Source organism: Octopus bimaculoides, chromosome 2, assembly GCF_046866305.1.
Source record: "Octopus bimaculoides isolate indiv1 chromosome 2, ASM4686630v1, whole genome shotgun sequence".
Taxonomy (NCBI): domain Eukaryota; kingdom Metazoa; phylum Mollusca; class Cephalopoda; order Octopoda; family Octopodidae; genus Octopus; species Octopus bimaculoides.
In genome coordinates, this window is record NC_142929.1 from 35,691,190 (window position 1) to 35,717,956 (window position 26,767).

At 36.3% G+C, this 26,767-nt stretch overlaps 1 protein-coding gene across 3 annotated transcripts in view; it reads left to right on the plus strand.

Moving 5' to 3' along the window:
- The first annotated feature begins 241 nt into the window (after nt 1-241).
- LOC106871713 (protein kinase C-binding protein NELL1) overlaps nt 242-26,767 on the plus strand; it is a 389,762-nt gene continuing 363,236 nt past the window's right edge. For all 3 annotated transcript variants that reach the window (XM_052976225.2, XM_052976230.2, XM_052976231.2), the window contains exon 1: nt 242-487. In XM_052976225.2, coding sequence (XP_052832185.1) covers nt 406-487 — 82 coding nt within the window. In that variant the 5' untranslated portion in view covers nt 242-405. The remainder of the gene's footprint in view (nt 488-26,767) is intronic.

The window sequence follows — 26,767 nt, forward strand, 5'->3', positions numbered from 1 at the left end:
CGCAAACATATACACTAACTGACGGAGGAGTTAAAGCACGTCAGGAAAAGAAAGCTAGATGGAAATTAATAGACAGAGAGTGAGCGAATAGAAAAGTGAAAAGAGTGAGAGAGAAGGAGAGAGAGATGTGGTAAGTAAAAGTGACCGAAAGAGAGAAAGCGCACAAGAGTGACAGATAGAGAGTAGAAAAGAGAGAGGGAGTGACAGAAAGAGAAAGACAAAGGTTTAGTAGGAGAGTTGTATACGTCAGATAGATTGAGAGTACGAAGGAGCCTCGAATAGGTCGGCCAAGATTGGACTATGCTGCTATCAAATCGAGCCAGTTTACCGCTATTGAAGCCGGTGAACCTGCAGTGTATTGTAAAACACGTTTAAAAGCATGTTGGATGTACCAGATTTACTCGAATGTCAGCAGTTTTTACCGGCATGGGACCAGCTAACAACAATGGCCTCATTTTATTCTTAATTGTAATATGCATACGATACGGTAGGTGTTCGGACCCTCTTTTTTCACCTCACTTCTTATTTTCCGACCTCTTGTCTTTTTTTTCTCTTCTTTCTCTCTCTGCCTCACACATACACTATTTTGCACTTGACTCCCTTTTCCAGCTTGTTGTTATCATCGCTTCTGTTGCTATTGTTGTTTTTTTTCACTTTAGGGTCTCGCTCAACACTTTCGGTTTTCTGATTACTCCACCACCCCTTTCCGAGACATCTCCTTGGACTGTACTGTTTACACACACACACACACACAAACACACACACACACACATACATACATACATACACACACATACACACTCTCACACGCATGCATGCATTCACACAGGTATTGATTTTGTGTGGCTGCATTGATAAACATCGATCAAAACAACAATTATATATAATGACTTCGAAACATTGTACCCTTATAATAATATCTTTGCACACAGTGCTATATTGGTGTAATAGAGTTACAGCCAGGATTTTATCGCTACTCTCTATCTTTACTCTTTCTCGTGTGGTCTGAGGCACATATTAATACCAGCCATTCCATACGTTCATCCATTCGATCAGTCGATTACCTATCAGTGTTTAGCTTCGTTTACACCCCATGCGGATATTTTACCCCACTCCCACACACACACACAACAAATACGACAGTTATATGAAGATCTTTCAATAATTATGATTTTGTGTTCATCGATATATGGCACACACACAAACACAGAAAATCAGTTGCGAAGTATTTCTGTAAATATTTTTCTATCAACTGACCATCGAGACAATTTTTATCAAGTGGTCACATGTAACCTTAACAGAAACAGTAATTCTAATATATATCTCAAAAGAAAAAGAGAGAAAAGAAACTGACCACGCTAAACCTCTTTTTGTGCAATCTACTATGTATATGTATTTACAATGTAATCTCTTTAAAGTAGCCACTGTTAATCTGAATTAAATGTTCACCGACCCAAGGTGGTCTCCTCGAACTATTCTATTTCTGCTAAAACGATAATTTAATTTTGTGTGTGTGTACGCGCGCATTGTGTCTGAAAAAGTAAGGAGTTTCACTTTGCTTCAGACCTATCCAGCAATTATATATATATATATATATATATATATATATATATATATATATATGAATTGCAATGAAAGAACGAAAACATTTTTATATTTGGTGCCAATCGTATTTCTTCAGGTGGGAATTGGTCGAGCGCGGAATATTCCCCTGATTCCAAAGCACCATTCGCTGTTTTGGCTGCCTCTGTCGCTATGTCTGTCCGTTTGTTTGTTAGTCTATCTTTTTTTCTTTCTTTTTTCTTCTTGTCATACTGTCACTTCCATCCCTATCTTTGCTTCTGATTTTATTATATAAATATATATATATATATATATAATATGTATTAACGTAGCTTTGCTGTCTTGTCAGTATTTTCATCAGACAGTTCGATCTCATTCCATTCTCTAAAATAAGCTTGTAAAATACTGTCGTTTTTTTCCAGCTTGCAATCTCTTCGGAACGTGTCCGGAGATTTGATGGTCATTCTTAACACTGTCAAAGCGTGTGTGTGTGTATTTTACGTGTTGCGTGCATGCGGAGAAAACAACACACGTGTCTAAATGTGTTTGCTTGTATGAGCGAGAGAAAAAGGGAAAAAAGAAACAAATTCACTTGTATGTGTATAAGTGTCGTTCTTTCTGCTATTAGAGAGACAGACACACACAGATAAAGAGAGAAACAGAGACTTGTACAGAAGTCATTTGGCTTCCCTGCAGTTTTCAGTCCCTCACCTCGTACGCGCTCTTCAAACATACTATCTCACACTCAAACAATTATACATACAAATGTACAAACTGCCACAGAGGTAGACAAACACACATACACAGCTCATAGAGGTTTCTAATAATCTCACGCATTAGGACTCGTGTGTGTGTGTGTGTGTGGTTTTCTTTTAAATCTGCACACACACACTTAGCACACACATACACATGCATACGTGAGTATGCGTATGTGTATATATATATATATGTGTGTTTGTGTGTTGTGTATGTGTGTGTGATGAACTGAGGTTCTCATATAAACACGCAAGTATCCTTGTAGCATGTATATACACATAAACCACTGGTTCATACGACTTGATTTCTGTTTTCTTTCCCTTATACACACATACGCACACGATGTTAAACGTGTGTGTGTGTGTGCTTAATTCCCAATATCCGTCTGTTTCTGGTGTCCTCACTATTTTCCGTCGCCCTCACCATTGAGGCCTGATCATTCACGCACATACGCAGATATTTCAACCAAATAAAATTAGATATCATGTTTGTTACACACATAGATAAATAGGTATATGTATCCTTCCAATTCATTTGTGATCAATAAAATAGCTGCCTGTAGTTTAGCCTCAGGTCAGCTGTGACCAAGCAAGGCCTACGATCAAAGCGTTCAAGCCACGGACGTTCCATCTTAGATTAGGTCTGAATATCTCCGATAACATCATCTGCTGTCGTTTTTAATATCTTAAAGTGCAGTTTGAGGGGATGTGCTAACTCTTTCAGTAGTTCTCGCGACCACATAGGGCCAGTCGTTTAACCCGAGGTGTACTTTGATTAAGCGGACCTTAATGAGATGGTTACGGTTGACATTCCAACCGTGACCATCCCATCTTTTTAAGAGTATCTCTAAGCGTTACCCTGTGTGTCCTTTCCCTATTTGATACGGCAGGAGCGTGATTTGAAGGAGATTTAGCTGCTACTTCTAGCTACTCCGATGGTCACACAAAAAGCTTCTTCAGTGCGGCTAATATTATACTATGATCCAATTATATTTGCTACCCGTGCACAAATCGTGCTAAAGATCTTACAACCTTACACACACGCATATATATAATATAAAACACCCACAAAACCCTACCAACGAATTCCTCCACCCCCTATACCCACGTACACATACACGCACTAGCTCACACACATACATACACACACATCATTCAGAATTAAGTGCCTGAACAATGAAACATTCTCTTTTTATTTTATTAAGTTTTTCCATTTTATTTTTCCTTTTTCTGTCTGAAACTTCAAGTAATGTATTTCTGTGTGTGTGTGAGGGAGACAAGAACAGCGAGAGATTTTTACTATCCGTTTAACTCTGCACGGAAGCCAGTAATAAATAAGCGCTGGTCCATACGAACACGGGGTGCGGATGGGAGGAAGAGGTCTGTTAAACCGTATTTGAAAGCAGTAGCGAACCAAGTGATTCCTGGTTCAATTCCATTAACTGGGCCCCAACTATGACATTTATCAAATTCATGTTTCCGACAACTTGCTAAGAGGAAACATCATACAAGTTGTCGGTAACCATTGAAATAAAGCTTATAAAACTGCCGTCATACACACTGGGTAGTTTTCGATTCACACAGACGGTTTCCCCGTATTATATATATATATATATATATATATATATATATATATACGCACGCACACACACACACACACACATTAAATGAAAAAAAAAATGTATGGTAAATAAACAAACGACACAATGTATACTGAGTGTACAACCGGACGGGAGACAGACACAGAAGGTCCCTAATTCTTCATCAGTTATCAACCAATTGGTAATACTCAGTTTCGCACGTGGGAGAGGAATGTTATTAGTTCGTATTTGTATGTATAGCATACAGGTGTTACTGAGTTCTGTCCCAGAGCACGGCTTCATGGGTAGGTGTCTTCCATCGTAGTTCTTAAACAACCAGAACTTCGTGAGAACAATTCGGAATATAGAAATTATGCGAAAGCCCATGTATGTATGTATGTACGTACGTACGTATGTATTTATGTATCTATCTATCTATCTATCTATCTATCTATCTATTTATTTATCTAACTATCTAGGTAGGTAGATAGATAGGTAGGTAGGCAGCTAGCTATGTAGGTAGGTAGGTAGGTAGGCAGCTAGCTATGTAGGTAGGTAGGTAGGTAAGTAGGTAGGTGGTTATCTATCTATCTATCTATCTATCTATCTATCTATCTTTCTTTCTTTCTATCTAGTTAGGGCTTTTCTTTCCACGGCCAAACCTAAACTGTCCTCCCCTCCTTTTACACGAGAACATTACTGTGATACACGATCCCTATTGATCGCCCTTTTTTTTTTTTATCCCTTTTGATCCCTTTTGATCGAACTACCCCCTTTTCCTTCCTACGATCCCTTTTGATCGACCCCCCCTTTTTTTCCTTCCCCCTCCCAAAAAGAAAAGCTCTACATTGTATTTGTCCCATCTTCGTTGAGCCCTGTGTGGCTAATAAAAGAAATGTATCTAGTTAGTTAGCTAGATAGATAGATAGATGTGTGTGTGTGCATAAACGCACATCCGTCTATCTCGATCTATCAATGTACCTTTCTGCGTATTTATCTGCCTGTCTATCTATTTTTTTTTTTTATCTGTGTGTATGTCTCTATCCGTTTGTCTGCCTATCAATCTCTCCAACCGCTCGTATAGCTGTCTCTGTTTCTGCTTTCCTATCTATACTGTTGTCTATCAAAATTTAGGCGGCCAGCTCGCAGAACCTTTAATGCGTCGGACAAAATGCTCAGCGGCATTTTTTTCCGGCCATTTACGTCCTAAGTTCAAATTCCGCCGAGTACAGCCTTGCTTTCATCGATAAAATAAGTATCAGTCGAGCTCTGAGGTCAATGTAATCGACTGCCCATTCCCCTCAAAACTGCTGGCCTTGTGCCAAAATTAGAATACATTTATCAGAATTTCTATCTATCTATCTATTTTCCTATAAGTATCTACCCATCAGTTTTTCTCACACTTTATCTGCCTGTCTGTTTGCCTGCCGTTTTGCATATCAATCTGTCAGTTTGGCTATCAATGTATCTTCCTATTATACTTCTATTAATACAAAATCTATCTATCTATCTATCTCTCTTTGTTGGCTTGTGTGCCTATATGTCTGCCGGTCTATCTATGTCTGTCTATCAATGTCTTTGCGTCTGTCTACCAGTACCTCAGTCTATTGATCTGGCTGGCTATCTGTCATGCTCTTCCTTCTGTCACTCAATTTCTCTCTATCTATCTATCTATCTATCTACCTATCTACCATTCTGTGTGTGTGCGTATTCATCTCTCCCTCTCTCTATCTCATTTTATAGATAGATAGATAGATAGATAGATGCAGGTATGGCTGTGTGGTTAGAAGATTACTTCCCAACCACATAGTTCCAGGTTCGGTTCCATTGTGTGGCACCTTGGGCAAGTGTCGTCTACTATAGACTCAGGTCGACCAAAGCCTTAGTGGATTGATAGACAGAAACTGAAAGAACGTCGTACATATTTGTATATATATATATGTAACGCATAAATATGTATATGTAGAGACGCCTATGTGTTTGTGCGTGTGTGTGTATATGTATATGTATATATATAGAGAGAGAGTGCGTGTATGTGTGTGTGCGTGCGTGTGTGTGTGTGTGTGTGTGTGTGTGTGTGTGTGTGTATGTGTGTGTGTGTGAAAGCGCGGGGTTTAGTGGTTAGGGCGTTCGGCTCATGATCGTAAGGTTGTGAGTTCAATTCCCGGCAACGTATTGTGTCAGGGCACTTTATTTCACGTTGCTCCAGTCCACTCTACTGACAAAATTGAGAAGTACCTGTATTTCAAAGGGCCAACCTTATCACATTCTGTGTCACGCTGAATCTCCTTGAGAACTACGTTAAGGGTACACGTATCTGTGGAGTGCTCAGCCACTTGCACGTTAATTTCAAGAGCAAGCTGTTCCATTGATCGTATCAGCTGGTGCCCTCGTCGTCGAAACCGATGGATTGATCCTTGAGAGAAGCATGGCTGTGTGGTGAGAAGCTTGCTTCCCAATCACATGGTTCTAGGTCCAGTCCCACTGCATGGACAAGTGACTTCTGCTATAGCCTCAGGCTGACCAAAAATGGAAACGTTTGTGTGTTGCTCTGTCTTTCACCACTACTTGACAACCGGTGCTGGTATGTTTACATCCCTATCACTTAGCAGTTTGACAAAGTAGATAGAATAAGAATTATCTATCTATCTATATATATATATATATATATATATATATATATATATATATATATATATATATATATATATATATATGTATAATCTACTTATACATGTATTTATGAGTGAGTATGTATTAGTACATGAAAATGTATATATGGATTCACAGACCAATATAAGTGTATGTGTGTGTGTCTGTGTGTGTGTGTGTGTGTGTAGCTACATAGATATACCTATATACATGTGTACATGTAAATTTATATATACATATGTAAATATATATTTATATAAGATGCAGGTGTAGCTGTGTGATAAGAAGCTTGCTTTTCAACCACATGGTTCCAGGTTCAGTCCCACTGCATGGCACCTTGGGCAAATATCTTCTACTATAGCCTTGGGCTGATCAAAGCCTTGTGATTTAGTAGGCAGAAGCTGAAAAAAGTCCGTCATATATACGTGTGTTTGTGTGTGCTTGTCTTTGTGTCTGTGTTTGTCCCCCACCACTGCTCAACAACTGGTGTTGATGTGTTTATGTCCCTATGACTTAGCAGTTCGGAATAAGAGACCAATACAATAAGTACCGAGCTTATTCTGCACGGCCACACTCTAAAAATGACTGAAACCAGTAAAACACACACACACACACACACACACACACACACACACACACACACACATATATATACTTCATTTTTGTATCTGGTTTGCAAGATTCTTTTTATGAATTTGTGTGTTGAAACAAATTTTGTTGTCTAGGGAGAGTCATTATGCCAAGATAATTAGCACACACACTCGTTCAATTCCACTCGTTTATTATTAGTTAATTGTTTAAGTATCCAACGAACTAATCTGTTTCGTTTTTGTTTGTCAAAGCTCTTTTGTTGCTACTTACAACCTTTTCAATGATTATTGACTTAGTTCATTATGTATGTACGTATGCATTTATGAATATATTTACATATTAATATGTATCTGCAAATTATGTATATATTATTAAACCAGATAATAAGTCTGTCCTTTTCCTTAATGGCATGTCGACTTTGGAGAATTCTTGATTCATGAGATTGTTTCCCTTCCTCATATGAAGCTAGTCTTAACTATGTACGATGAAGATACATCCTCAGAACAATTTTAATAAATTAAGAATCCATGCTGCATGATATTTGATAGATTTGTATTTGTCTGTTATGTGTGTGTGCATGTGTGTGTGTATGTATAACATGTATGTACACACATATATGTGTGTTTATGTCATCAGCATCATGATTTAACATGTTTTCTATGCTGGCATGTGTTAGTTGATCCCAATGTCAGACTTTGCTTGGTTTTTATGACTGGATTGAGTGTCCTTCTTAACGTCAACCACTTTACAGTGTGTATTTAGTGCTTTTTTCATGATACCAGCATAAGTGAGGTTACCAAGTAACTTGCAAGACAGAAAAAGCAAAAGCCCTCTCAACTAAATGTATTTGAGAAAAGCGTGATGTGGCCATGTGCCAAATGTTGAAGTATTATAGAGTGACAAGTACTGGTGTCTTGTTATCGAGAAGTTGTAGAGAGCAGCAGTATCATAACACTGGAAATAAATCAGGAAGTAGGGAGATAATGTGCTGTCTGTGAGAGGGGAGGGAGATGAACAGTGGCAGTGATAGAGGTCAGAGGTACATCAGGCTGGCTCTGATGAGTGGGACAACAAAGGTGGTTGGAGCATTAGTGGTGGATATAGAAGTGTGTTGAGAATGATAACAGATAGGTGCAAGAAAAGATAACTGAAGGCAATCAAATGCTTCTTCTATTACCAACACATCATCATCATTTAACATCTGTTTTCCATGCTGGCATGGATTAGATGGTTTGACTGGAGCTGGTATACCAGAGAGCTGCATTAGGCTCTGTTTTGGCTTGGTTTTTACAGCTGGATGCCCTTCCTAATGCCAACCACTCCAAGAGTGTACTGGTTGCCTTTCATATGTCACCTGCACAAATACTTTTTAGATGTCTCCAGCAATGGCCATTACCACGACTTCACTTTGCTTGATGTGTCTTCCCAAGCACAGCAAATCACCAGAAGTTTCAGTCACTTGTCATCACCTCAGTGAGACTCAACAACCAAAGATCATATTTCATTACCTCATCCAATGTCTTAATGGGTCTACCCCGTCCACAGTTTCCCTCCACAATTCAAGATCAGCACTTCTTTACACAGCTATCCTTGTCCATATGCATCACATGATCATACCAGCGCAGTCTTCTATCTTGCACCCTACAGCTGATGTCTCTTATTTTCAAGCAAGGTCTTATTTCACTTTGACCAGTTTTTTTTTTTTCATGGAAGACTGATAATGCATGACACTGCTTATATTGTGGTAACTGACATCTATGTTGCAGCAGCAGCAGCAGCAGCAGTAGTAGTAGTAGTAGAATCAACATTGAACAACCCTAAACATAAATTATGTCAGTTGAATATATAATATATATATGTGTGTGTGTATATATATATATATATATATATATCAACCTAACCTAGATCTGCTAGTAATGTGAATCCATAGGTAAAAGTTACTATATAATTACCTGAAATTATACCCTGTACTATTTCAAGTAATTGAAACTTGTAGCTTTGAAAGTTGTCTATGATTGAGCTAACGAAATTACAGGTGGTGAGTGTGGTTGAGCTTTAATACTGAATACAGATTGGTGCTATTCTGAATGAAAGAACAAATGAAGGAGTAATACTATTTAAAGCATGTTATGAATGTGACAGCGGAAAAAAAAAACAAAAAAACTTTGACCAGTAACATACTATATATGGAATAGTAAGGAAGTTTGATTTCTGTATATATTTTTGTGTCAGCTTGATTAGATCTATACCTTTTTATGTTTTACTTATTTCAGCCATTGTGGCCATGTTGGGGCACCATCTTGAAGGGTTTTTAGTCAGACAAATAAACTCCTTTTTAAATCAGTTTCTTATTTTATCAATCATTTTTTTTTTCAAACTGCTAAGTGAGGAGTAGGGTGTAAACAAACCAACTGCAGCTTTTTCAAGTGGTGTGGGGACAAATACATTCTGTAAAGCATTGGTTCCCAAACTTTTGGGGACTGCTGCCCCCTTGGCACTCAGGCCACGTTCCTAACACCCCCACCACCACTTATCACCACAAACATAGACCTTTTCTGCAGCAAATTTAAAACAACTGTATTTCACTTATAAAACAATAAAATTTAACTTAATTAACCCATGATTTTGTTGTTTTTACATCCATTGCCTTCTTGACCACCCTACTATCACCACACTTTTCTTCAACACCCCACTGAAATTTTCCATTGTCCCCAGGAAGGCATTACTGCCCACTTTGGGTGCTTGTTTCAGTCATTGATCTGTGGCCATGCTGGGGAACCACCTTAAAGGGCTTGGTCAAACAAGTCAACTCCAGTATTTATATTTTATGATTGATACTTATTCTGTTGGTCATTTTTGCTAAGTTACAGGGACCATCTTAAAGGGTTTACTTGAGTAAATTGATCCCAGTGCTTATTTTTAAGCCTGGTACTTATTCTATGGGTTTCTTTTGCCAAGCCACTAAGTTACAAGGACATAAACAAAGCAACACTGGTTATCGAGTGGTGGTTGGGGACAACCATAGCATGCACACATATACCATCATCATATTATTTTTAAGTTGCACTTTTCCATGCTCACATGGGTCAGATGGAATTTGTTGAGGTGGATTTCTACAGCCAGATGCTCATCTTGTCACCATATATATATAACAAACTAAAGAATTTGTCATTAGTATCACAAACTTGGGTCTGTTTAATTGAGAGTAGTTGGAACAAAGTCAGTTCAGGCTTGGGAGTCACAATATGCTCAAAACTTATGGTCAGTGGTTCAACTCCTGGTGTAGGTTAACTTTATGTTCTGAGAGTCATTCAGAATTATATTTATAATAATTATCAGATCGACTGAAAGAAAACAAAAAATGGCTTCATGGCTAGAGTGCTGAGCTGACTGAATGTTTGATTTGGCAATTTAATAGCTCAAAGCCTCAATTTTGAACACTGTTAGGATAGATGTCTATATGTCCATAGGTCTAGAAAAGGATTCTGTGAAAGTAAGGTCTATTTCCCTTTTTCTTGGTTAGGGGTTTAAGGTGGCAAGAGGCAATTCCAGAGAAATTGCTGTCCAGAGAACAAATTAAATTATTGCTATGTCTGTCTTATCTTATTTTTGTTTTATCTTTTCCGTTTCGTTCCATCCTCACCCCCCTCTCACTCTTCGTGAATATAGATGATACAGGGTGCATAATTTAATTCAATTGAAATAATGAAATACTGGTGAGAGGCTTGTAAAATTCTTTTTGTATGGGTGCTGAAAACCATCTTGCCCTAAGGCAACTATCATTGTGAACGTCAAGGGTGGGTTTTTTTCTGGCTTCAAGTAAAAGGGGAACTCTCTAGTTTAACCTCAACAGAGGTTAACAATTTAATTATCGCATGTTACATGCATGTAGTAAAACCCTTAATTACTGATGTTTTACACATTGCTGTCCAGCTAGTATTAAATCCAGTTATTAATCGGTCATTCACTGAATCAAATTTTTTTTATATCTTACAGATCTCTTAACTGAGATTACTCTTATTTCTATTCTGTGTTTCATTCCTCCTTTCATTTTTCATTCATTTCTTATTATATTTCACTTATTTCACATTTTGTACTCTCTTTTCCCTCCTTTTCATTCATCTATTCATCTTATTCACACATCCTACTTCTCTTCTCCTTTCTTTCCTCTTATTCACTTTTTTCTATCTTTTGTTTTTCTTTTAATTCTTAGTCTTTTTCTTCTCACATCCTAACTGTTTTCCTACATTCTTCTCATTCATTCATATTGCTTCTCATTTCTTCTTCTTCTTCTTCTTCTTCTTCTTCTTCTCCTCCTCCTCCTTCTCATACTTTTCTCTTTCTCTCTTTCCCTCTCTCAGTATTATTTTACATATTTACTACACTATTTCACAGAACCTTGTATCCCTGCCATATTTACCGTGTCAGACAACTCACCTTAGGTAACACCAACACTGACTAAAAACAAAAAATCCATAATTTTTGTCTATATGTATGTATATATGTATTTGAATAGAAAAGAATAGAAAATTGTCCTTGTGTTTAATTCCTGACATTACATTGTGTCCTTGAGCAAGACACTTTATTTCATGTTGCTCCAGTCCACTCAGCTGGCAAAAAATGAGTAGTACCTGTATTTCAAAGGGCCAGCCTTGTCACACTGTGTAGCACTGAATCTCTCTGAGAATTACATTAAGGATACATGTCTGTGGATGCTCATCAACCACTTGCACATCAATTTCACAGGCAAACTGTTCCATTAATCAGATCAACTGTGACCCTCATAGTCATAGCTGAGTGCCTGTGTATATATATATATATATATATATATATATATATATGTGTGTGTGTGTGTGTGTGTGTGTGTGTATGTGTGTGTACATGTATAAATATATGTGTACATGTATGTATATAAGTGTGTGTGTGTGTATTTATATAATTATAAATAAGTGTGTGTGTATATATATATGTATATATATATAACATGAATGTCATTTCCATTGTTTTTATCTTCTCACTCATATTGGTAACTAAATCAATGCAGAATCAGTAAAAGACAAATTGCTTCTTAATAATTACTTACATATGTAGACATTCTGATTGCTTTTCATCCTTCCAATGTCATCATCAAAGTAAGTACCTGTTAGGCACTATGGTCAAATAAATCAATTAATAACACCACCACCACCACCACCACCACCCAAAAATGTGTGACCTTGATGTTAAAAATCAATATTAAACTGAATTGTCTTTGTGTATTCAGTTAACAACTGGTTTGTGTTTGCGTGTTCACATTCGCTTGTGTATTTTAGTTTCCTTTTGATGTAAGCAATGCCAGATTTATTTATTGAATATTCATCGACCAACAGATTCTGAAGAAGAATCCATTTCTTGAAAGAAGCAAGATGCTTGATATTTTCAAAGAAAAGCACATGATACTTTGTGACATTTATAGTTTTCCTGATGATCTTGGAAGCATAAAGGATGTGTCCAACGTCTACATTGCTTACTTAAGCCCTTCGTTCCATCTGGTGCCGAAGATCATCAACAACTTTTCTCCACTTCTCTCCACTCTTGTTGGTTTTGAATAAACATCGATGCTCCTGTAACTTTGCTTTTATCTATGTATAGGTGTTCACTTTATGCAAGCTCATTTTTATCTCTGAAAAGAAGTTGTCTGTATTAGTCTGGCCTCTATCCTTTGACCTGTCCAACATCGGAGGACCTACCAGTAGCTTCCACTCCACTAGCATAGCTTTTGGGGTCAGTAATACGCACAAACCTACTATGAGGGCTGAACCAGGTGGTGACAATGCCTACATTAGTGGCTCTCAAATAGTATACACTGCATACTGTACTGATACATTGCAAGGAGTATCAGGAGTATCCAGGTCTTCTTTGAATTATTAAAAATATAACTTAACCCTTTAGTATTCAAACCAGCCATATCCAGCCCATATATTTTCTCTGGTTTATGTTCAAACAGGCCAGATCTAACTTCTCACACTTACCCTACAATATCAGTAAAGAAATATGCAATCATATCATCAGAATCTCAAAGCTACAAGATAATGCAGGATTTTTTACAAAATAATGTGAATAAATAAGCATCACATTTGAAAAAGTAATCTGAATGCTAAAGAGTTAAGAGTTAACATTATTCATAACATAGTAAATTCAACCAAGGTCAACTGTACCCTTCATCCTTTCAAGGTTGATAAAACAAGTAGCAGTTGAGCACTGGGGTCAATGTAATCGACTTACACCCCTCCCCTGAAATTGTTGACTTTGTGTCAAAATTTGAAACCATTATTATTATTATTTTTATTATTATTATTATTAAGAATTCTGCCAAGGTCAACTTTACCTTTCATCCTTTCAGTGTCAATAAAACAAGTACCAGTTGAGTACTGGGGTCAATGTAATCAACTTACACTCTTTCACCAAAATCGCTGGCCTTGTGCCAAAATGTGAAATCATTATTCATAATATGTTTTTCAGTTTTGTTCAATGTTAGAACATTTGTCATGTCTGCAGAAGATGTGGGTTCAAGTCCCATGGGTAGCCTTTCTAAAGGTTATTCCTAATATTGATATTATTTGTGAACATACATGGATGGGTGGTTAGGATGTTGAGTTCATGATCATAAAGTTACAGGTTCAATTCTTAGACTGGATGGTGAATTGTATCAAGGTGGTGCCCCAGCATGGTCGCAGTCTAATGACTGAAATAAGTGAAAGATAAAAGATAGATAGATATATATATAGGCATGGCTGTGTGTTAAGAAGCTTACTTCACAACCACATGGTTCTAGGTTCAGTCTCACTGTGCGGCACCTTGGGCAAGTGTCTTCCACTATGTCCTTGGGCCTTGTGAGTGGATTTGGTAAATAGAAACTGAAAGCAGCTCGTATATATATGTGTGTGTGTGTGTGTGTGTGTGTGTGTGTGTGTGTGTATGTTTGTGTATCTGTGTTTGTCCCCTCACCATCGCTTGACAACCGATGCTGGTGTGTTTACGTCCCTGTAACTTAGCACCTCTGCAAAAGAGACCAATAGAATAAGTACTAGGCTTACAAAGAATAAGTCCTAGGATCAATTTGTTCGACTATAGGCAATGTGCTCCAGCATGGCCGCAGTCAAATGACTGAAACCAATAGAAAAATAAAAGAATATATTCTTTTAAATTATTAACATTAAAGCATAGTTTGTTTGTTTTTTTTCATTTTAGGTTACTTTCTTTTCTTTCCATGCAAAATCTATCAACACATTTCTATTTTATCACTTCATTATCATCATTGTTTTAACATCCACTTTTCCATGTTTGCATGGATCAGATGGAATTTATTGAAGCAGATTTTCTACAATCAGATGCCTTCTTCTTAACACCAGCTCTCAATTGTTTCCCAGTATAGTAATAATTTCCCATGGTGAGATATGCTTTTGTGGAATATTGTAAATGAATGTCACTGCTTGTATGACTGACTCTCATTTACAACTATCATGCTATGTCAAAACAAGGATACACACACACACACCAAATCCACTCACAAAGCTTTGATCAGCCAGCTGCTATTGTAGAAAACAATTACCCAAACTGTCACATGGTGGGACTGAACCCAGAACCATGTGATTGGGAAACAAACTTCTTAATTACATAGCCATAAGCAGGTGTGACTGCATGATTCTTCTACTACAAAATCAAAAAAGATTGAAAGCCACAAATCTGCACTTATCCAACAACTGGTTTCTAAATTACTGTCAATAATACCATGAACTAACTAAGAAAAGGAAAGCTACTTTTTTATGAAGCATTTTTCTCTTTTTTCATTGTTATCTTTCCTTTTGTTTTTATTTAGGTTAGGAGGAAAAGTGAGAGGTTAATTTTTTTTTATTTGACTTCTACATTTTTACATTACGTGCAGATATTTTGTCCTTGAACAAGATATTTAACTCTATTCATTTTAGTTTTGCTGTGGACATTTTACTGGTATAACTCACTCAGTTATTCAGAGCGACGTTTTTTTTATTTTTTTCCTTTTTTGGTAGAGATAGTTTACAAATTGAAATGAAGTAATTGCTAATTCAGCTGATGAAATCTTGTTTCATTGGTATGATAAGCTTATCTTTTGTAGACTAGCATTAGTTGTATCATTCATCCACCAAGTGACACTGTATAAACAGATCAAACTAATTGTAACTGTTGTTGTTTAGTTTAACCCCAGGTCAACTGCAATCAAGCAACCTTATGATCAGTAACATTGAGCAGTGATTATCCTATTTTAAGAGAAATATATTGTTCTACATTATCTAAAGAAGTGCTTTGCAAAAGTATTCGCGTGTAAGCACAAGCGTGGTTGTGTAGTAAGAAGCTTTCTTCCCAACCACATGGTTCTGTGTTTAGTCCCACTATGTGGCACTTTAGACAAATGTTTTCTGCTATATCCTCAGGCCAACCAAAGCCTTGTGAGTGGGTTTGGTAGATGGAAAGTGAAAGAAGCCTATCATGCGCGTGTGTGTGTGTGTGTGTGTGCATGCATTGCATCCTTGTGTCTGTATTTGTCCCCCACCATTGCTTGCCAAACCGCTAAGTTATAGGGACATAAACAAAGCAATACTGGTTGTCAAACAGTAGTGATGAACAAACACAAAGACACACACACGTGAATATATATATATATTTATATGTATGTATGTGTGTGAATGTATGTATATATATATATGTGTGTGTGTGTGTCTCACCCATGCCAGCATTGGAAGGCAGAACATTAAATGATGATGATAATACATATAATATACAAACATATATACATATACATATATGTATACATATATATATACATATATATATATATATATATACGTATATATATATATATATATATACATACACACACACACGCGCACGCACACACACACACACACACACACACACACTCACACACACACACACACACACACACACACATATATATATACATGCACAAAACAGTTTCAGTTTCATTCTACCATGTTCACTCACAAGTCTTTGGTTAACCTGACGCTATAGTAGAACATACTTACCCAAGGTGCCACATAATGGAACTGAATCAAAGACCACAGAGTTGAAAACAAGCTTCTTAACCACACCTGCAACTTTTGTTTATTCATTTATTTATTTTATCATAATGGTGTTTGGTTGCCAACTAATAACTGGTTTTGAATATTTAAGGTAGATAGAAGTAGGGCGGCCAATGGAAAGAAGATAAACAATGCAATTTGAATATTTTTTTTTTTTAATAAATTTCAAAAACCTAAAAAGAATTTGCTTGGAATCCTTAAAATTATTATTTGGTTCAACAGTTTGTTCTTTGTTCTTAATCATATATCAAACAGCAAAGGAAGGTTAGAAGGGGTAAAATTTCATTGCCACCATCTTAGCAAGCAAATCAGATGTTATCAGTCGACATCTAGATTAGTTTTCTTGATGTACTTGCTGAAAATAAGTCACTGACATGCTTCACTGCAAGCTTATTTATCCACATATGCCATTCCTGTGATAAGAGAAGTAGAAATGACAGACAGAAATCAAAACAAACAAAAAAAAAAATCTCTATAAAAGAAACTAAAATTTATGCTCTTTCATTGGCTTTTTCTCTTTATTTGCTCACATTTAAAACTGGACAATGTTTTGACATTGTCTCCTCAACACTTCTGAGTCTATCAGGAGAATATCTGTTGCATGTGTACTTTATTTTTTCCTTGTTTTGCTTTCATGTTTTGTGATGGGAAAAGGTTTCTTTTTTTTTTTTTTTTTACCATTCTAATACTCTAAGAACCTGATATTAGCTTCTTTTGTTATGAAGAGAGAGGAAAAATGAATGATAGAATATATTAAAAAAAGAGTTCAAAAGACACTTTTCTTATATCCTCAACTGAATCAATCAATCATCACCATCATTATCATCATGGTCGTCATCATCATCATCGTTGTTGTTTGGTTGTTATGTTCATGTTTTTTTGTTTTTTTCTCATGTTGACAGTGATCATAGTGGCTGTGCCCTAGTAACCTCTCTTGTATTCTGCTGTCAATATTGACTCCTTCAGTAAGACAGCAAGCTGGCAGACTCAGCAACTGCAGAATATAACACTGATGGTGTGTCCAAGCATTTCTAGATGTATGATGAATTGAGATCTGATATGGGTTTTTCTATTTTTGTTCATATTTTGTTTTTTTTTTTCTTACCTCATGCTCTGATTATCGTTGATGTTTTAATTTTTGTCCTACATCTTGTTTAATTCAATTTCAAAATGATCATTGCTCTTTGACATTTCTGCACTTTCTTCCAGTCTATGTTTTTGGTTTGAAGGAATTAAGATCAAAGGGATTTATCAGAGAACCACTTTCATTCCAGTCATCACCATCATTTAACACCTACTACTCCATGCTTGCATGGATCAGACTGTTCATTGATGCAGATTCTCTGCAGCTGCATGCACTTCCTGTTGCCAACCCTCAGCTGTTTCCAAGCAAAGTAATATTTTTCCATAGATAGATATGGTTTGTACAGAAAAGTGGAAACAAACAACCACCCTTGAATAGCAATGATGTTCATTTACAATAGTTTACCTCCATCTCTTTGTCAGTCTGAACAGATATATTTTCGATGATTGTGGCTAAATTGTCATTTGGTACATATTTATAACACTTCTTATCCATTTTTACATTGAAATGTCAATCTATTGCCCTGTAAACATAGCTTCCAACTCAATCACATTTATGAACATATTCGATCTTGGCAAGGACTGCACAGCTGGAGATTATGTGAAAATTGTCTCATTGTACTGGTTACATAATCTCAATATTAATAATTTTTTGTTATTTTATTTTTATAATTATTTGCTTTTTTTAATTGTACATTTACCCTTTCACTCTTTTACTGCTGTTGTCTCCTCCCCTGAGAAGAGTTTGTATTCTAAATGATTATTTCCTTGAGCATCAGCTGTATGAGAATTTCTTCCTTCTTGTTTCCCTGATATTTATATTATCCTAATTATTTTCAGTCTAATCTTGCATTGTTTGTTTTCTGGTTGTCTAATAGGAGCAACTTCTCTCTCTCTGTTTCTCTCTCTCCTTTTGTTTCTTTTGTTTTTCTCACTTCAAACAAAAAATGTAGATGTTTGAGACCTTCTTTAAGTTGATTATTTGTTGACTTATTGAGAGTGATTTCAAATAAGAAAAAATGAATAGATAAAATTTGAAACCTTATCTACTATTAAATAGACATGACTCAATTCCAAGTCAGGCTGGTGGGACATATTCCTTGCTAAGCTATACCCACAGATAGAACAAAAAATTGGTACCGCAAACTAACTCTGTTCTGTGTGTGTGACTGAGTAAGTGTCTTTTACCATAACCCAAGTTGACCAAAGCATTGTGAGTGGATTTGATAGAATGAAACTAAAAGCCCATTGTGTGTGTGTGTGCATGCGCCCTTGTCTAGCCATCAGTTAATGGTTATAGATGAGCATTATACAAGTAAAGTTGTTTGTCTCCAGTATTCTGTGAAAGGCACATCTGGCCATGGAGAAATATGACATGACTTGGAAACAAATGAGGATTGGTGATAGGAAGAGCATCCAACCATAGAAATCTGCCTCAACAAATTGCTTGACCCATGTAGGCATGGAAAAGTGAACATTTAATAATGACTATATATATAAAGGGTAAAGACCCTCTTTGGTCATGAGCGATCATGGGATTGCACCTAGAAAGTTCCCCTCCAAGGCACAAGTCTGGGCAAGGTTGCTTATGGAAGACCAACAGTTGCCCTTGCATACCAACCTCCCCTCTCCATGCAACCAATGTTATCCAAAGGAAAGGCAAAGGCCGATACAGCTTGGCACCAGTGACATCACAACTCATTTCTACAGCTGAGTGAACTAGGGCAACGTGAAATAAAGTATCTTGCTCAAGAACACAACACACAGCCCAGTCCAGGAATTGAACTCACTACATCATGATTATGAGCCTGATACTCTAACCAATGAGCAATGCACCTTCAGCGTGCCTTATATATATATAATCATCATCATCATCATCATCATCATCATGTAACATCTGTTTTCCATACTGACATGGGTTGGACGATTTGACTAGAGTTGGTGTGGCCAGAGTCACACCCCATCAGATTCCATTCTCTGTTCTGACATGGTCTCTATGGCTTGATACCCTTCCTAATGCAACCACTCCATAGATTGTACTGGGTGCTTTTAACATGCAATATTAAGGTTTGTTTTTATATTCAGTTATAATAAAAACAATTTGACATTAATCTGAAGGGTTTCTCTATACTTTTGTAGAGTACAAATTTATTATTCTTAAACCAGAATGTTGTTGACAGTGACTTTGAAGTTTCCACCAGCTAAGCCATCTTCAGCAGCCCAGTGATGGCTTAGCTGGCCAAAACTTCAAAGTTACTGTCAACAACCTTCTTGTTTAAGAATTATATATATATATATATATATATATATATATATATATATATATATATATATATATATATATATATATAATCTACACTCTCAGAGTGGTTGGCGTTAGGAAGGGCATCCTGCTGTAGAAACTCTGCCAGATCAGATTGGAGCTTGGTGCAGCCATCCGGTTCACCAGTCCTCAGTCAAATCGTCCAACCCATGCTAGCATGGAAAGCGGACGTTAAACGATGATGATGATATATATATACACACACACACATATACATGTAATGTGTATATATGTATGTATGTATGTATGTATGTATGTATGTATTTATATATATATATATATATATATATATATATATATATATATATATATATATATATATATATATATATATATATATATATATGCATGCATACATACCATGCTTTTTACACACACTCTTGTTAAATAACCTGTTTGACTTTAAATTGACCTGCATGTATATCATTGGAGAAAAAATTTGTTTTTCTCCTTATAAAATGTTTGTTAAGCAGTAAGTCAAATATAGTCGTTGTGGAAATATTATAGTCTGTTTGGAAGTGGTCTCTGATATTTTGTTAAGCGTCTGTCACAAGTGGATGGTGTTTGTTTATATTTACTACTGTTGTAACAGCTACCATAAAATATATTAACCCGAATAACTTATCACATAAAAGTAAATATTTGATAGCAAGCTACTTTACCGTTATGTTGTACTTGAAGATAAACGGGGTGTTTTTATTCAGCAACAGCTAATAACTGTGTGTGTGGTTTGGCCTCAAGGCAGCACCTAGTGATGTTGGTTAAGTTGTAACTAATGACTCTTAGTTTAGCTCACAAGCTCGTTGCTTGCTATAAATATATTGTATCTGACCATAATCAATTAAGCAGGTGTTTTTTTTTGTTTTTGTTTTTATAGCTTAGTGTTTGTGTATACATGCACACACGTGTATGTGTATGTGTGTGCACGCGTTCGTGTGTGTTCATGGACACATTTGTTTAGATTATAATGTGATATATATTTCACAGGAAAATATTTATAATACTTTTGATGGCTGGCTGACTGGTTGGCAGTGGAAGATGGTGGGGGAGGACTATTTTCTCATTCGATATAAAAAGAAATAAAATAAAAGTAAAAATTGTGGTATCTACTGCTAGAAAACTCAAGGAGATAAGAATGAGTGGTTATATTTCACTTTTGTACCCAAAAGATATTATTTCGTAAGTTTTTTTTTTTTATTGTTCTAAATATGGAAGAGGTGGGAAATGTCATTAAAGTTACAGGAATAGATTAAGAATTTATAAACTGTAAATTCATTTTAACATGCAAACTATGACTAAATGGTCATTTGTTTGGGGGGGGGGGTTGTGTGTGTAGGAGTGGGGAGAAGAATACATTTTGGTTCCTCTTGATAAAAATTGTAATATTTTTCGTTCTTTAGGTGCAGGTGTGGTTGTATGGTATAAAGTTTGGTTCCCAACTACACAGTTACAGATTCAGTCCCACTGCATGGCACGTTGGGCAAGTGTCTTCTACTATAGCCCTGGTTTGATCAAACCCTTGTGTGTGGATTTGGTAAACAGAAATTGAAACAAAAGTTACCTATTCATTTCTCTTGTGTGTGTGTGTGTGTGTCCTTGTCTTGACATCACATGATAGTTGTAAATGAGTGTCACCGTCACACAAGCATTGTCGTTCATTTCCAATATTTTCTAAAATCTTGTCTGGCCATAAAGAAATATTACATTATTTGGAAACCAGTCAGGGTTGGTGACAGGAAGGGCATCCAGCCATAGAAAATCTGTCTTTGTCAAAAGCTCTGTCTGACCCATGTAAGCATAGAAAAAAGTCATTAAAATGATGTTGATAGTGATGGTGTTAGATATAAAAATAAACAGTACAACAGTGTCATTGACTAGATCATAAATGCTAATATGATCTTAGTATATTATCATTATCATCATCAGCAGCAGCTTTTTATATTTAGCATCAATTTTTTTCAATCTGGCATCTTATGTTAAACAGTTTTTCATTATCATAGCATATCACTACTACATGTTGCATTCCTTGACATCTCTTTCATGAAACTCAGCATCATTAGATCAATCAGCCTTTAGAACACACCTTCCTACATCATCCAAGAGCTTTGCACTAATTACAGACTTCTTCCATTTGAATTGCTTGACCCTTCTTCAACTACTTGTCATCTTTCCTATGCATTCCAAATTCTTTCCAACTCTCATCATCTCTTGCATGATATTGTTGATTGATTTCTCTAATACCCATTCTCTCTCTCTCTCTCTCTCTCTCTCTCTCTCTCTCTCTCTCTCTCTCTCTCTCTCTCTCTCTCTCTCTGTCTCTCACACCTATGCTCTATTATTCATGTGCAGTGATGTTGGACATTCAGAGGAGCAATGTGAGCTAACACTGTTTGTGTATTTCAAATAACCATCAACAACTCTGCCGTGAAAGCAAATCTTTATAGTTCCAACAAACAATTTTAAATTAAACCATTTTCCAAACAATACAACACAAGCTCCTGGTGACTTCGATCTTTCTGTATGGTTGTGAGAACTGGACCTTACAACTGACATGGAACAAAAAAAATCAAAGTATTTGAGCACGAGTGTTTCAGAAGGCTGCTATGCATCTCATACACAGAACACAAAGCAAACAGCTTTGTCAAGCACCAAGTCATCAAATATGGGGGCAGACAGGAACCACTTTCTTGTGCAAGATAAAAGCTTGGTTAGTATGGTCACTTATCCTGCCACAACTCCCTGTCCAAAACCATCCTTCAGAGCACAATTGAGGGAGGGCAAAAGTGAGGTAGACAGAGAAAATTCTGGTCTGACAACATCAAAAACTGGATGGGTTGCAGCACCACAATTCAGCTACACATGGCAGAGAACAGAAACTAGTGGACCCTCTACAAAAGCATCTAAAGATGTGCCCTAATTACTGGCTGTACCTGTTAAGGAAACTTCATGATGATGTCAATTCTGAAAACAAGAAAGTTATTTTTCACTCCAACAAATAGTGAATTCACAATCATTATCATCATCAACATCATTTCGGTGTCCCACTTTTTGCTGCTGTTAGTTGGATAGATTTCCTCTATAGTAAATTTGCAATCCTTTCAGCTATGCAAGAAATATTTGCTGTACACTCATATGTTCATAATAAATAAAAATTTATGTCTCTATTCTCTTGCTAACATTAACTGCTATTTATGGTGTCAAACTATGTTAAGCAGTTTGTAGTGTGCTTTTGATAAGCTGGATACTAAAATGAAACCAAGTTAGTTCTCCTCATGCTGTATAATAGCAGACAAATCTATGGAAACAGTTAAAATAAAAGCTAACCTCAAAAGTGTCAATTGACGGATGTAATAATGCATTAATGGATAATTAATTTTCTGAAGTAGATTAAAAATGCTCAACTTCTTTGTTTGTGGAATCATTTATCTGAGATGTCAGCAATATTTGCCTTAAAGCTTGTGAAGTTCTGTAACTTTGGAATTATATATGCTATTAATTATATCTGTGTGTGTGTGTGTGTGTGTGTGTGTGTGTGTGTGTGTGTGTGTGTGTGTTGAGCTTCTGTACAATTTCCTTCTGCAAAATTTCACTCATTACATATTCTAACTCCTACCTTTTAACTTTTTATTTGTTTCAATCATTGGACTGCAGCCATGCTAGGGAACCACCTTCAAGGGTTTAGGGGAATAAACCAACCCCAGTACTTATTCTTTTTTTAAGTGTGGTACTTATTCTCTTAGTCTTTTTTGTCAAACTGCTAAGTTACAGGGACATAAACAAACCACCATTGAGACACTGGTTGTCAAGCAAGGTGTGGGGGGGGGAACACATAAGACACACACACATATATACTTATATATATATATGATAGGCTTCCTCACAGTTTCTGTCTACCAAATTCACTCACAATGATTGGTTGGTTTAGGACTATAGCAGAAGAAGCTTTACCCAATTTCCCCAAGATGTTGTGCAGTGGAACTGAACTCAAAGCCACACAGTTGCAAAGTGAGCTTCTTAACTACGCAGGCATGTCTGTGCCTATGAAGTCATGCCTATAACCCCATACAAATATTTACCTAAAGGTGCTGCACACTTAAATTGAACCTGAAATCAAGTGGTTGCAAAGCCAACTTCTTAACCACATGACCATGTCTGGCTCCATGCTGTTTCTTTAGTAAAATATTTTCTCCATTTTAACCACTGAACTATGCTTGCACAAACATCTTTTTATATATTTATTTTAGCTGAAAGCCGTAAATAAATTTTACAGAGGATGAAAATAAGATTGAGTGAGGGTTCAGTTCATTTCTTTTTTAAAACCTATGTAATTGAAGTGACTTAGTTTGAGCTGGAAACTGAAACTAGTTTGCAAGCTCTTCTCATTGTGATTTTACCGAGCTCTGAAAATTTAATGTCAAACGAAAAAAAAAAAAGAAAAAAGAAAATTACTGCAAAGAATCAATTTACAGTATATTTCCACCCCACCTATTGGTTTTTGTGTCTCATTGCCCTTTGCTACCCTGTCAGGTCTCCTCCATGTACATAACTGCATCAACTTTCTCATACCCTTGCATTTTTCTCACCAAAAGTAACTTCATTGCTGAAACTTGTGGCTTGTGATACTGTATCCACTTGCTAAATATTAACAACACAAAAGTAAAATCCTTTTTTAACTTCACATCTTTCTACACCTAGATGACCTCTATGGGTGTGGAACAATCCTACTCTCTATGATCTCATGTTAAAATTCAGTATAATTTATTTTTTATTCTCTCTCTCTCTCTCTTTCTCTCTCTCTCTCTCTCCCCCCTCTCTCTCTCTCTCTCTCTCTCTCTCTCTCTCTCTCACACACACACACACATGCACACCCCAAACTCAGATCTTTAAATCTTTGAAATATATTTACAAGTTGTCAGAAATTTCCTATGAAATTTCTATCTAACTTTTTCGTTTCCAGCTTCTTAATTGAAAGTTATGTAATTCTCATTTATACTTTTCCTATTCATTTTGTCAAAACTACTTTTCTCTATTAGAATAAAACAGTTTTCTATTTAAAGATAACATCCATTAACCACAACATGAAAGTTTTTAAAATTACTATAGTAAGTATACTCAGTTTGTATGCTCACTGCTTAGTTGGCTTTCAATTAGAAAGCTTTTAAAGGAAGCCATATTTAATTGTTATGAAACCCCTTACATTGTATCCAGATCGATACTTGTTAAAATGTATAAAAAGTAATATAAAAAGATAGTACAATGTCAATTATAAAGTCTGGTTACAAATTAGCTAGAGCTGATGTCCTGCCATGAGAGGGGGAATATGATGTAGCCAACATGAGAGACAAGGCTAGTATTGAATCTCTGAATCACTTTCTGGCATCTTGTGAAACTACGTATAAGGATTTATGTGTCTTTGTCTGAACAGGACAGCACAAGAACAACCACAGCAGGCACTTCTCTCACTTGTAAAATCTGATATAAAATGGTCAGTTTTTCTTTTATTATAAATGACCGACCAGGTTTTTTTTTTGTTTTGTTTTTATTTTACCATAAGGACTAAGTCATCAATGCATGCTCACACACACATGCTTTTTAAAGGACAATCTCCAAGACCACATGGTATTGCAGTGAATTCTCCCTCAATAATAGAAACATGAAGAGTTATGAAATCATATTGAAGACCACCTACGCCTTTCATATTCTCCACATTATTCTCATATGTTAAATCAAACACAAGATTTTTGGCCTGTGTATAGTTGAAGGCATAGAGTTCACTCTTCATATTATTCACTGTAAATTCAAAACGTTCCATCAGAAATTAGTTTGAAACAAATAAGAAGACAAAAGAAAGAATAAAGAATAAATCTGTAGTATCTGTTTTGTCACAATTGTTGCTTTGTAGTTTCTAAGATGCCGCATAATCAAATCAACTCCATATTGTTGCTTTTTAGCCTTAGGTCATCAGTGGATGAGTAAATCTTACAATCAAAGGCACTCCAGCTATAACCATTCCATATTTTTATATGTCTAGGATTACATTGTCCAATGCACTCTTATTTAAAACAGTAAGGTGCAGTTAGATGGAAGCTTGCCTGCTATTTCTAGCTGGTTAAATGACTGCACAGATTAAAGTCTTCCATATTGGCTTGACCTAGTTGTATGTTTCTAAGAGTGGTGTAATTTACCAAAGTTGTATTATGTTGTAGAATTGGCAGATGATATCTTGGTCTCACACTGAGAAAATATGCCCACACAAACCTGCATGAGGAAACCTCTATGTGATAACTTGACCTACTAGAAATAGCAGTAGCAAAATCTCCTTCAAATTACAGCTTACTAACTAAAATTAGAAAGATATTTTGGATAATATGGTCTTAGATGCACAATTCTTGAAAATAAAATATCTTTTAAGTCATTATACTGCAGTAATGCTGGGGCACTGCCTTGAAGAATTCCTAGTCAAACGAATCAAGCCCAGTACTTAATTCTTTTTAAAGCCTGGTTCTTATCCTATTGATCTCTTTTACCGAACTGCTAAATTATGGGGACATAAACACCAGTTGACAAGCAGTGGTGGGGCACAAAACACACACACACGCACATATATTAGGAGACACAAGTACTTAGGGCATCCAACCATAGAAACCTTGCCAAATCAGACTGGATTCTGGTGCAGGCCCTCAGCTTACCAGCACTGTTCAAACTGTCCAACCCATGCCAGCATAGCCAACAGACATTCAATGATGATGATAATATATATATATATATATATATATATATATATATGTATATATAACAGGGTTCTTGCAGTTTCCATCTACAAGATCCACTCATAATGCTCTGGTCGGCCCAAGGTTATAGTATAAGACATTTGTCTAAGGTGTCATGCAGTGGGACTGAACCCAGAACCATGCAGTTGGGAAGCAAGCGTCTTACCACTCCTGCACCTGGAATGAATATAGATGAAATGTCTGCTCCATCAGGGCTGATCTTAGGATTAAGTACCACCAACAACTACTGTGTATAAAACCAAGTTAGAGAACATCATAACAGAGGAATACATTTTAAACCATTAAAACCAGATAAATTATCCATCATGCT